The sequence below is a fragment of the Myxocyprinus asiaticus genome, chromosome 6 (assembly GCF_019703515.2).
Source record: "Myxocyprinus asiaticus isolate MX2 ecotype Aquarium Trade chromosome 6, UBuf_Myxa_2, whole genome shotgun sequence".
NCBI lineage: Eukaryota > Metazoa > Chordata > Actinopteri > Cypriniformes > Catostomidae > Myxocyprinus > Myxocyprinus asiaticus.
In genome coordinates this window covers 11,024,063-11,037,909 of record NC_059349.1, presented here as the reverse complement: position 1 = coordinate 11,037,909, position 13,847 = coordinate 11,024,063, and the positions used below count along the sequence as shown (strand labels likewise).

At 37.0% G+C, this 13,847-nt stretch overlaps 1 protein-coding gene across 1 annotated transcript in view; it reads left to right on the top strand.

Moving 5' to 3' along the window:
- The window catches only part of LOC127441959 (corticotropin-releasing factor receptor 2-like), a 131,832-nt gene that overhangs the window by 99,652 nt on the left and 18,333 nt on the right, over positions 1-13,847 (top strand). The window contains exons 10-11 of the mRNA XM_051699568.1: positions 5,296-5,431; positions 9,530-9,571. Coding sequence (XP_051555528.1) covers positions 5,296-5,431; positions 9,530-9,571 — 178 coding nt within the window. The remainder of the gene's footprint in view (positions 1-5,295; positions 5,432-9,529; positions 9,572-13,847) is intronic.

The following is a 13,847-nucleotide window of genomic DNA, read 5'->3' as shown; positions in this document are numbered from 1 at the left end:
TTTCAGTTCACTTTTTTATGTAAACATCGTCAGCAACATTCGTAACAGTACTTTAACAGTAAACATACAAGGCATGGCAGCCCTTCAGCACACTAGAAAAAAAAAAAGACTTTGCCTTTTATCAAGTGCTGAAACTGCTTGGTGCAGAATAATCTGGAATAATGTTAAACATTGTAACAGTCACCTCTTTGCAACCTGAAATTGTTCAGAACATTAAATCGCAACGAATAAAGGGAACGCAGGTGTCTCGACATGCGTTTTTGAAACCTGAAGTTCTTATTAACTTGACACAGTGTCTAAAAATGTGCCGGTCCTGCGTGACACACTGAAGAAACACAGAGACGTGGTGCAGCAGTCAAGGATGTTCGTCCAGTGCGTTTACATATGAAAACAATGAAAAACAGAGCAGACGCACGCCAAAACGCATTCGGTGTGAACGGCCCCTAACTCATCTGTTCGTGCATATCTGAGCACATGAGCGAAACAAGTTCAGAAGGCTTATATATTTTCATAAGTTACAAACCCAAACCCAAAGTCCTACTGACCTGAACCTGGAAGCTCCACTTTGAGAGCGCTGACAATGGCGTGTTCCAGCGTGTACCAAGAACAACATGTCACCTCAAGCGGTTTTTGCGTAGCTTTTCTACTGGGGTGGTTAAAACCGCTACTGGGTAGTTTAAGAGTGAAGGGAGACCGACTTGGTTACGTTATTCACAGTGCATTGTGGGAGCCTGCAGTCGCTCTGTGGCATGTTTTGTGGGTTTTGTTGGCTGCGGTTCTCTGATTGTTGGATCTTTCTCGCTGTACCATTGGTAATATAGTTATTTACCATTAATTCTGCTATCAAACACAGTTTTTAAACAATGAAGTTGAGATAACGCAGATAGATGGCTTCAATGGAAGCATATACCATCGGTGAACAACCTCGTAGCGCACAGTGGGTCTGTCTTTAAAGGTTTATAAGTTATTGTTGAAAATCAATTCGTCTATGGGATAAATTAATGGGATTTTTAACCAGACTGTTACGCTATTGTATTGATTTTAAATTCTGCTTGCTGATTGGTTGGTCTAAAAGTCACACCTTTTCTTAAGTCACGTCTTATGATATATTACCATATTGCCATCGCGTACAAATTATTATGAGTTGTCATGAGACTATGTTGGAATTTTTTGAGAATTGTGCTGCACTTTTCCGTACAATGACAGTTCATAGTGACCACATCTTTCAAGCTCCACAATGGACAAAAAAACAAACAAACATAAAATGATCATAATAAGTGCATACTGTACAACTTGGACACTAGATCCCAAGTTTTTTTAAGTTATACAGTTGATTTGTGTGAGGAACAGACAAAAATGAATTTTTATTCATGAAAACCTTACCCTCTGCTGCAGCTCTCAAATCAAATATAACCCTCATTTAGATGCTTAAGTTTGCTAAAGACTGAAACATTAGTCTAGTTTGGTGATACCTCCTTGACTTACGTGTGTGAGAGCATTAAGACAATGTTTGAGATGTTTGTTAATTCATTTGAGAATGTTGATTCATTGCCATGAATCAGTTCAAATTGTCTGTTAAATAGAATCAATTCGAAACTCTGACTTAATGGCTTGTTTGTGTCATCTCTCAAAAATGTTCATTAATGTGTGATATTTTTCATAAATTACAATTAGTGGTCGACTGATATGGGTTTTTTAATGGCCGATGGCAATATTTTGAGAGTAATGCCAATATATATGATATCACACAAGAAATTTTTTTATTCACTTTTATTCACCATTATATTTTCTTAAAATTTCACATTAAAATCTTTGTAAAAATAGAAAATAAATCTTTAAAAAACGTATATGATTTTTGTGCATTTTAGATGGTAGATAGCAGCTTCTCCTAGTTTCTGTAAAGTCATCCCATTACAATATTTTGTTCACACAAATAAATTGTTAAAAAATGCATAAAGGAAGAAGGAAATAAAAACAATGTACAAAGGAGTCAAGTAACGGACGGTGAGTATATTAAATTGTAAATATTGCTCTTTATAACAATGGATTGTTATATCAGTGCATATAAATTAAAATGGAATCCTTGTGTTAATTTAGTAAAAATTATTGTAGAAAACATGACTGTTTTAACTAGTTTTTTCGTTTTTCCCCTTTTTTTTTTTTTTTTTTTTTTTTTTTTTTTTACTGTGGTTTAGTTTTTGCATTAAGCATTTTAAATCTTATTGGCTTCAATCGCTGTTTGGTATGCTTGAAAAATATTGAAATATAAATTTGTAAGCTATATTACCCTGCCTAGTGGTATGAAAGCAGGTGGCCCCTGCTCCCCCCTGTGACGGATTCACATCTGACCGAAGAAGCAGCAGGCATTTAGTCAAACCAAAAACTGCATTTTTCAATGGTACCTTATTTGGTCTCACATCAGACATGACAACAAAAATATGCTTTCGATGAACAATGCATGACGACTAAGGAGAAAATAAGGAAAGCGTTTGAAGTGTGCGATAATGAGTTTTTGAGTGTCATTTAGAGCAATGTCATCATGGCAAGGGATTTTTGCTTGGAAAACATTCACATTTCCTCAGAACATTTAAAAATCTAGTTAATACGCAGGTGTGTAAATTTCCAAAAATGTTATAAATAACCAATAAATACTCACAATCTTGAAGTTTTATGAACTCTGATAGTGAGTGAAATTCTAGCAACAAAGATATCCAGCTGTTTTTGAGAAAAGGTTTCAGAAGCTTGTCCTCAAGACTCAACCTTACCCTATTAAGACTTTGAAAATCAAGTGAAACGCCACAACAGAGTTTGAGAAACCTCAGATGAAAGACGCACAATATTTCCCGCTCTGTTTGAAGTAAGCATTGCCCTGAGAAAGTGTGAACCTTGCAGTTCCAAATTTTCCAAGATATAAAATATTAAAAAGATACAGTATATAGGGCAAGGATTTTAAAAAACGTAAAGCCAAATTAAACACAACAGTTAGGGAGTGCCCTCAAATTGCATGACTTTAAATGCTCAAATCTGAGTGTCCTCTAATCCTCAAATGGCATGACTTCTTAAAAAAAAAAAAAAAAAAAAAGGTATTTGGATAAAATGATTGACTGTGCATATAAAAGATAAAGGGTTAACCCCTTAAACTCTGTTGGACCCACCGGTGGGTCCTAAGGAGGGCACTATATCAAGAAACAATTTTATGCTTAAAACATTAAGCATACATAATACATAAGTCAGAGATAACCATCATTTCTGCATTTATGTTACTTAAAATAAGGCCTCAAAACATTTGCGTTGAAAATTAGCACCCCCTAGAGGTAATTGGGTAGAAATATTTATATAAAATAAAAGTCATTCACATAGCACCTAAAGGGACAAGTCGTGTATCAAATGCAAGCTCTCATTCTCAGGAATGTGACTGTACAGTTTATTTTGTTCCCATAATACCACAGTTTAAAAGATTTTCAAAAGAATCACAAAGTGAAATAGTGTGATTTCTATAAGTCATCAAATACAAACATCTCTTTTATGCCGATCAATGCTGTTGTGAGCCCCATCTGTTTTTACCTTAGGGAGTTTTCTAAAAAAAATTGCCATTTTTTACTTGTATGTGAGATTGCTTGACTTAAAAATCTAATGTTAAATCATTAACAAAATATGTTTTTGACTATTGATGATAAAATGGTATATATCATCAAAAAGGAGAGGATCTCTGCTTTGTGTTGACACTTAAATTGAGCTTCTAGTCCACTCGTAGGCCGAGATATTAGATGAAACAATGAGAGTGGTGCTTGAACTAAAAATTAGACTGAATGTCTATGGACGAACACATCTGTAAAGGGTTAAAATGCATTAGAGCGCCACCTACATTTCAGATCTGCATATTGTGATGGAATTTGATAGAGAAAAAAATATTTTTCTAGTGCTTTGTGCCATCTAGTTGAATGAAATAACATTTTTCAAAGTGAGGAAGAGTGAACAGAACCAGAATTAAATGTTTACAAAGTTAGGACAAAAATGTTTTTGTTTTTTTTTTCAAAAAAACTTTCTGTTTATCATAAGATTATAAACGCATACAGTATTATTTATGAATAATTGTAGTCTTTTTTTATTTGGTGGGATTTCTGAAAAAATTAGACCAATTAGTCCACAGTATGTGTGAATAGTGAGCTTTTAAATTTGAGTGTGAAAAATGCACCAGAGTTTTAGTTAAGCAAATAAATCATATTAAAATCATCATGATTTTAAAGATGTTGCTGAATTTTATATCACCAGCAAAATTATCATAAACTAGTGATGAGAATTGTGAGGAATATTATGATTCTGGTTCCGATTCTGATTGCTCTTAACGATTCTAATTCTTTAACGGTTCCAGTAATGATTCTTTCAATACTTTTGAGGAAGAATTATTTGGAAATAAGAATGCAATTCATATTTCATTTACTGCTATCAGCAGCCTGTTGCCAAATGATGCAATCATTTCAGATTTCAACAGAGCAGATAAAACAAATCAGTTTAAATTAGAAATAAATGTAATATAATTCTTGTAAAATGCATGTTTACACAGATTTTTTTTAGAGGCATAAATGAAATCCAATGATTGATCCTAACTATACATTAAATAAAAATTCTAAACAATCAAACAAATGAGGGGGCCTGGTTAAGATGCGCGGACTGACGGTCTCAGACATGGAGGCAACTGAGATTCGTCCTCCGCCAGTTGAGTCACTACGCCATCACGAGGACCTAGAGCACATTGGGAATTGGGCATGCCAAACTGGGGAGAAAAGGGGAGAAAATCCACAAAAAAAAAAAAAAAAAACTATCAAAAAAATGTGATAACATATTTAATTCATGCATTTATTCCTTTTTAAAATTTGTCTGTAACACGTCTTGCTGTTTTTCATCATCTCACGCTATGAGCGCTGCATTTTTACGATTCTTTGTCAAGATAAAAGTGGTCAACTTTTTAAAACCTATCTCGATGCACCTGTGTTTTGTCCCATTATGTTGCACTATGTCTAGCTTTCTTAAACGGCCCTTAGCAGTGGACTAGCTATGACCAGCTAGGTAGCTCACTAGGATTTGGAACAGAGTCAGCATCTCTCATCATATTTCTGTGACAAGATGCATCACAATAAGGCATTTTGGCATCATAAGCCATTTTATATCAGTTGCTTAAAGGCATTAATGTACGTATGTACATGTTAAATAATTTAATGTGTCATAAACAGTGTAAATATAAATGACATCTGCTTCTCTCCTTCACTGTTGTACTTTCTCTCTCTGTCATTGCAGGAAAGCTGTGAAGGCCACTCTAGTACTGCTGCCGTTGCTCGGAATCACATACATGTTATTCTTTGTGAATCCAGGCGAGGATGACATTTCTCAAATAGTTTTTATCTATTTTAACTCATTTCTACAGTCATTTCAGGTGAGGATTGCTTTACAGTACTTTACCAACATGCTGTTTATGTACTGATGCTTAAACCATCATCACATTCATTGAACACAATTTCTGTATCAGTTAAGAGAAAACTGTAGGTGAAAGAAGACTAAAACAGCGTATCTGTTTGATCCAAATCATTGTACCTTGAGAGATGTCATTCAGCCAAGAGGAGACTCAGGGGGACGACTGACCTGAATAACAAAATTATACCTTGTTTTTGGCATTATGTGTGATGAAAATCACTTTCTATTGGTTCTAATAACATCAACCAGCTCTTAAAAACTTACAGTTAACATGAAATTCACAAAATACTTTGTCCGTGCAACCAGCACTTTATCCTCATGGTTAAACAAAAATAGAAGAGATATAGCTGTCCTGGGGCTAGTTTTCCAAAAATGAAAATTCTGTCATCATTTATTTTTATTTTTATCCTTTTGTCTTTCCAAAGCATTTTGCCTTTGTTTGTTTTTTTAAATCTCTCTTTGTTTTCCATAGGAAAAATAAAAAATAAAACATACAGTAGATGCATTGATCAAAGAACAGCTGGTAATAAAAGTCCAGATTCTCTCAAAATCTGCTCTGTGTAAACTGCTGCTTTGCGATCTGTCCCTTATTAACTAGCTTTCTAATGCAATTTATATTACACAGACATGGTTTACATAGAAAGTAGTGAGTGTTCTGTGTGAGTTTACAGTACCTGTGTTGCATTTAGTTGTCAGTAGTAGGTGTGGGGGAGTTTGTTTGCTACTAAAACAATTTTCCAAACAGTTACAGGAAAAGTGTAGGCACACAGATCATCTTCACGTCAGCTGTCCGTCACTGCATTAATGACTATGTGGGAGTTGAGGCTCTTGTTATTAGATATATTGAAATATTTCCTGCACTGTGTGTGGCACAATGATGTAACAAGTCTCTATTGTTGATATTTACCAGACAGTTGACAAGGGGATTTAACTGTTTAAAATAGAAATAACAAGCCTGTTATGTCGCTCTGGTATTCACTCCCAATTTGTGAATACTTTTTTCAGTTCATTGCAGACCAATTAGCTGTCAGTTTGACTTATCAATAACTCAGTTCTTATAGGGTCAGTTCTATAGAGTTTTATTCTAATTTTATTCTTAGCTATGCATTATTGGGTGTTTCCTCAACTATGGGTTCTTTTTTTAGAAATGAAACTCCGTTTACCCTCTTATGGTATTCCGAAAAATGGCACCTTCCTTTGGTATTCGTGGTCATTTTTGACCGGAATGTTTTAACCCTTTTTTTGATGATGATGATACTATTTTTTTCTTTTCTGAAGAACAATAAAATATGCATTCATTTTGGGATTTTATGCTATTTTGATCTTATTTACATGTAAATTTCTAAATTTTACCATTAATATTTATATACCAATAAGCAAATTACATTTATTTATTTTTTAATTCAGAACCTACACTTCTATACATTGAAACGTGAAGAAAATCTGAGAATGTGACATAAATTGGAGGCATATTGCTGCCATCTGGTGAACAAAATATAAATACCATGACTTTTAAACCATGTCATGCCAGTAACAGACAGTAGATGGCTGTAGCCACCTACAGTGTAGTCTGATGGATTGTTGTAACCTAATTTTATATTTTATCACAAGATATGCATTTAGATATATATATATATTTATATATACATATAGACAATGTATATATAGACATTATCAAACTATTATTTGTCAAAGTATAGCATTTTAATATTTATTAGAAGTGTCAGTTTTTGCAGTTTATGTCAATATGCTTGTCATCAAATCTGACCATGGTGTTACAAAGAGAAGACACAGAATAAACATTTTATTACCAATAATATATTTCAAACATAAAAACATAATAACTCAAAACAATGAACATGAAGAAACAGAAATGAATGGCAAAATTCTGAAAATTCAATTAGAGTATAAAACAAAAGAATCAGAGTAAACATTTTGCAATTTCACACTTTCTATAATAAAAATATATTTGGCAAGAAGAAGACTTTATTTTGTCACACATTATACATTTGCATATATACAGTGAAAAAATTTTTTTTTCCACATATCCCAGCTATGCTGGGGTCAGAGCACAGAGTCAGCCATGATATGGCGCCCCTGGAACAGATAAGGTCAAGAGCCCAACAGTGGCATCTTGGTGGTGCTGGGGCTTGACTCCTGACCTTCTGGTCAGTAACCCAGAGCCTTAACCATTGAGCCACCACTGCCCTTAAACATGTATGTGTGTGTGTGTGTGTGTGTGTGTGTGTGTGTGTGTGTGTGTGTTTTCTGCATTGTGAGTATGTTATAGTCTCAGCCCTTCATTTCTGAATGTGTGTGTTTAGCATTGTGGCTAATTTTTTTGACAAATATATATATATATATATATATATATATATATATATATATATATATATATATATATATATATATATATATATATATATATATATATAAAAGCATTGTGTTAAAGTCTCACCAGTTCATTCTTGTGTGTGTGTGTGTGTGAGTGGGTGGGTGTCAGATGTCAGATGTCAGAGATCGAAATTTACTTTTTCAAATTTTGGGGATAAAATGGCTGACTCCTTTGTCTTGCTATGGTTAAATTCATAATTAGCATTTTGTGTATTCTAAGTACACACAATTAAATAATATTTTCACGCTTTTTGCATACTTTCACAAAATTAAAGCTTGATTAGAAATTACACAAATTATATAGTAATATTTTCCTTCATTTTTTTGTTGTTTTCTTCACTCATGTCTTTTTCACTCTTTATTTAGACTATCATAGTTTAAAAAATTTAATATTTTTAATTATGGATTTTCATTTTTTAGTCTGGGTCTGGGACAAAGGTAAAAGAATAAAATGAATACATGAAAGGCATTTGAAAAGTACCAAAAATAAATGATGTCTTGGTAATGTTTATTATTATTATTATTATTATTATTATTATTATTATTATTTATTGGACATTTATATAATGAAAACAAAAAAGTTGAAATCTCTTTGTTGTTCAAATCAGTCCCTGGGATACAAAAGCCTGTAGTTGAAGAAACACCCTATTACTTGTGCCGTGTACATCTGAAAGAACTGTAGAGACATACTGTCAAATTGCCACTGATTTCCATCTTGATCCATCAGAGACAGTTAGGGGCCATTATTGGTCTGATGTCACGTTTAAGTGTGAGATCTCTCTCTTTCTCACTGTTCCAAGAAGATGGTACCAATCACTTTAAGGCCTGAAGTCTGTCTCTTCTTCTGCTCTCATGAATATTATAAATGCTTCAGTGTAAAAAATAGTTTTGTTTCCCTGGAGAACATTATAGTATATTACAGCAGCCTTTGATTTTTCGCTGCAGTCCGCCCTCAAGAGGAACGGGAGCTGACACCTCTGTAACAACATCTGCCAATTATTAATGAATGGAGCTCTCTTCCGCTGAGCTCTTTTGCTTTTTAGTGAGTGAAAATTGCTTGTGGTACTGCCTGTATATCAAAATATCAATGCCTGTTGATATTTTTTCATCAATTTAACCATGCTCACCTTTCTCTCTGGTGCTATTGATAGCATGTTGCACAAGCAACCTTTGAGACATGGGTTCTGGTCCTGTTGAAACCAGGAAGTAATTGCATTCACTCTGAGATATGGGTTCGAGTCCCACGGAAACCAGGAAAGTAATCACGTTCACTCTGAGACACAGGATCTGCTCCCATGAAAAACAGAAAGTCAGCCTCTTAATTTATGCAGTAATTCTTATATTTATACTGTATATATAGTAATTATTAAACATTATAATTATTAAATAGTACAAATTAGGGGTGTAACCATTTTCTTATGGTTTGGTTTTTAATTTTTTAAGAGCCACTTTCAAACACATTTATTGCAATATAGAAAACGGATAAGTTCTATTTAAATGACAGAATTTTCATTTTTGGGTTAACTATTCTGATTGGCAGCCTTTTTATTGCGGATGTATAATGCACCATAGCCATGCTATTGATATGGTGTCTAATAACTTGCAGTGTTGTCTGGTGTTTATTCAAGTGACTGTTTAACTGACGTTGTCTGTTTTTTCTAAACAGGGATTCTTTGTGTCAGTATTTTACTGCTTTCTTAATGGGGAGGTGAGTCAATGATAAGTGTAATTTCATGGATGGACAGAGCTAGAAGATGACTATATGCAGGCCCTTTCATCAGCCATAACACTCTGTCACCTTATCTCCTCTCTGCCACCCAAACCTATTATTATGTGGGAAGCTATTACACATACACACAAACATAAAGAGGAACAGAGGATTTATCAGTACCCTGAAAACTGAGCTCTTTTAATGGGGTCATTTTTTATTACTTATGAAACACCTCATATACCTCGTGCAAATTTTTGTTCCTAACATCAGTATCACTTGACATATGACTATGTCATTTTTTTTCCAGTAATTTACTCTTCCATTAACAAACCGAATAGGATAACTACTATCAATTGTTTTGTTTTTTGCTTTTTGTTATTTATTTTAATACACTATAAATCAAAATCAAATCACTTTTATTGTCACACAACCATATGCACAAGTGCAACAGTGGGTGAAAGTCTTGGGTGCAGTTCCGAGCAACATAGCAGTCATGACAGTGATGAGACATATACCAATTTACAATAAACATCAGATTTACATATTTAATATACACATTATTACACAACACAATAATAATATACAATGTACAGTATACAATACACACAATATAGAACACACATACACATAATATAGAATACACATACAATAAAAATAGTATATAAAGTATATATAAAATATACAGTAGGTTGTATTGTACTGTATTGACATTCAGGCTGTCGGCTGATAGTCAGTTGCCAGTGTGTTGTTAGAGAGAATATAATTTATGACAGTCCAGTGTGAGATAATAAGATTAATAAAGTGCTGTAGTGATGTATGTTGATCGTGAGAGATCAAGAGTTCAAAAGTCTGATTGCTTGGGGGAAGAAGCTGTCATGAAGTTGGCTGGTGCGGGTCCTGTTGCTGCAATACCGCCTGCCTGATAGTAGCAGTGAGAGTAGCCCATGGCTCGGGTGGCTGGAGTCTTTGATGATCCTCTGAGCTTTTTCACACACCGCCTGGTATATATGTCCTGGAGGGAGGGAAGCTCACCTCCGATGATGTGACTGGCAGTTCGCACCACCCTTTGCAGGGCTTTGCGGTTGTGGGCGGTGCTATTGCCGTACCAGGCAGTGATGCAGCCAGTCAGGATGCTCTCTACAGTGCTGGTGTAGAACCGTGTGAGGATGAGGTGGTTCATTCCAAACTTCTTCAGCCATCTCAGGAAGAAGAGGTGCTGATGAGCCTTCTTCACAACGGCCTCAGTGCGGATGGACCATGTGAGTTCCTCTGTGATGTGGACACAGAGGAACTTGAAGCTGCTGACTCTCTCCACCGGTGCTCCATTGATGGTGATGGGGCTGTGTTTTCTGTCTTTTCTCCTGAAGTCCACCACAAGCTCCTTGGTCTTGCTGACGTTGAGGGAGAGGTTGTGCTCCTGACACCAGCATGTCAGAGTGTGCACCTCCTCTCTGTAGGCTGTTTCATCATTGTCAGTCATCAGACCTACCACCGTCGTATCATCAGCAAACTTAATGATGGCATTGTAGCTATGTGTTGCCACACAGTCATGTGTGTACAGGGAATACAGGAGTGGGCTGAGAACACAGCCCTGCGGGGCTCCAGTGTTGAGGGTCAGTGATTAGGAGATGTTGCTGCCCATTCTAACCACCTGGCGTCTGCTTGACAGGAAGTCCAGGATCCAGCTGCACAGTGAGCTGTTTAAGCCCAGATCCTGGAGTTTCTCATCAAGCTTGGAGGGCACTATAGGAGCTGTAGTCTACAAACAGCATTCTCACATATGTTTTCCTTTTTTTCCAGGTAGGAGAGAGCAGTGTGTAGTGTAGATGCAATGGCATCATCAGTGGAACGGTTGTTGCAGTAAGCAAACTGCAATGGGTCCAGTGAGGCAGGCAGCACAGAGCAGATGTAATCTCCGATGAGCCTCTCAAAGCATTTGCTGATGATGGGGGTCAGAGCAATAGGACGCCAGTCATTTAAGCAAGTGATTTTGGAATGCTTTGGTACAGGCACAATGGTGGACATTTTGAAGCATGTGGGGACTGCAGACAAGGAGAGGGAAAGGTTGAAAATGTCCGTAAAAACACCAGCCAGTTGGTTTGTGCACGCTCTGATGACACGGCCCAGAATCCCGTCTGGACCCGCGGTTTTACGGATATTCACCCGTCGGAAGGATCGGGTTACATCCGCTACAGAGACAGAGAGCGAACTAACCTCTGTAGCTTCGGCCGCTAGAGCTCTCTCCGCGAGGGTGGTATTATTTCCCTCGAAATGAGCATAAGAAGTATTTAGCTCATCCAGGAGAGAGGCAGTGTTTTTATTCCCTTTGTAGTCTGTGATGATATTAATTCCCTGCCACATGCTTCTAGAGTTGGTGGTATTGAACTGTCCTTCAATCTTGTCCCTGTACTGGCGTTTTGCGGAGGGCATAACTGGCTTGTTTTTGCTCCTCCACGTTCCCGGAATTAAAAGTGGAGTTCCGCGCATTAAGCGCATCGCGAACATCGCTATTAACCCATGGTTTCTGGTTAGGGTAGATCCGTATTGTTTTGGTCGGAACAACATTCTCTACGCACTTTCTGATGAAACACGTTAACCTATAATCGTAAACCTCAATGTCTTCATCAGAGGCGGACCGGAACATCTCCCAGTCCGCGTGATCAAAACAGTCTTGTAGCGTAGAATCTAATTGGTCCGACCAGCACTGGATCATTCTGAGGGTGGGTGCTTCCTGTTTCAGTTTCTGCCTGTAAGCGGTGAGAAGGAGAATGGAAGAGTGGTCTGATTTGCCAAATGGTGGGCGGGGGAAGGATGTGTAGCCATCCTGGAAGGGAGAGTAGCAATGGTCTAAAACCCGGTCCCCTCGTGTGTTGAAACTGATATGTTGGTAGTATTTTGGTGTGACTGATTTGAAATTGGCTTTGTTAAAGTCACCGGTCACAATGAACGTGGCCTCAGGTGCATGGTTTCCTGCTCACTTATACTCCGATACAGTTCCTTGAGTGCCCGGTCTGTGTCGGCTTGTGGCGGGATGTACACAGCAGTGATAATGACCGCTGTGAATTCCCTAGAATAGCCAGAATGGTCGACACAGAAGCATGAGAAATTCCAGATCAGGAGAGCAGAAAGACTTGATAGAATGCACGTTCCTCTGATCACACCAGGATTTGTTGATCATAAAACATACACCACCACCTCTGCTTTTACCTGAGAGGTCTTTTGCTCTGTCTGCTCGGTGCACGGAGAACCCCGCGGGTTCGATGGCTGAATCTGGAATCTCCGCAGACATCCAAGTTTCTGTAAGGCAGATAATGCAGCATTCCCTCGTCTCTTGTTGGAAAGAGATCCGCGCTCTCAGCTCACAGAGCTTGTTGTCCAGAGACTGAACGTTTGCCAGTAGAATACTGGGTAGCAGAGGTCGATTTGCACGACGTCTTACTCTGATGAGAACGCCGGTTCTATTTCCCCTTTTCCTTCTGCGTTTCCGCAGCCGGACATCCCAGACAAAGGGATTCGCTGGTGTGTTTGTAAACAGCAGGTCGGCATTGAGGAATTGGAAGTCCGGTTTTCGGTGTGCAATTGCAGAATCAATGTCCAAAAGTGTTCGTCTATCATATACAATAAGGCAGACAACATCCAAGACAAAAAACATAAGAACTGTAAACAAAACAAACAAAAAACTGCAATGTTGTGTCAGAGCTCGCAACGCAGCAGCTATACTCGGCGCCATCTTGAGTCCAAAGAGAGTTGTTGGTCCAGATGGAATCTGCATAATTTTTCACATTTTCTGTGTTAATTGTGGGGGGAAATCTATGGAAAGGATGTTAGTGATGTTAAGGATTTTTAAGGTTAATGAGTTTTAAATTAACAAAACTTACCTAAACCTATGCCTAACCAATAGTGTCATAAAAGCAAACGTGAGATAAAAAAAAAAACACAATTTCGGAAGCAACCACGTCATTTTGTGGTGTTTTTTATGACACATTTTGCCTCATGTGACGAGGAAATGTGGATGATTATGTAATGCAAACGTTAAAATGTATTGCCATACAAGTCATGCGCTAAAGTAAAACTGTTTAGATGTCTTAAGATAGCATTGTGTGAGGAACACTGTATAAAAGTGAATAAAAGTCAAAGTTGTTTTAGCGCCCCTAGTGTTCATTTCACCAGGAAACTGCCATGATACGTAAAACGAGCCACAACCAAATTTATTTTGCAAAAATGTTGGTATAGTAACATGATTCCATGAGACTTGGTTAAAAATTTGTTAAAC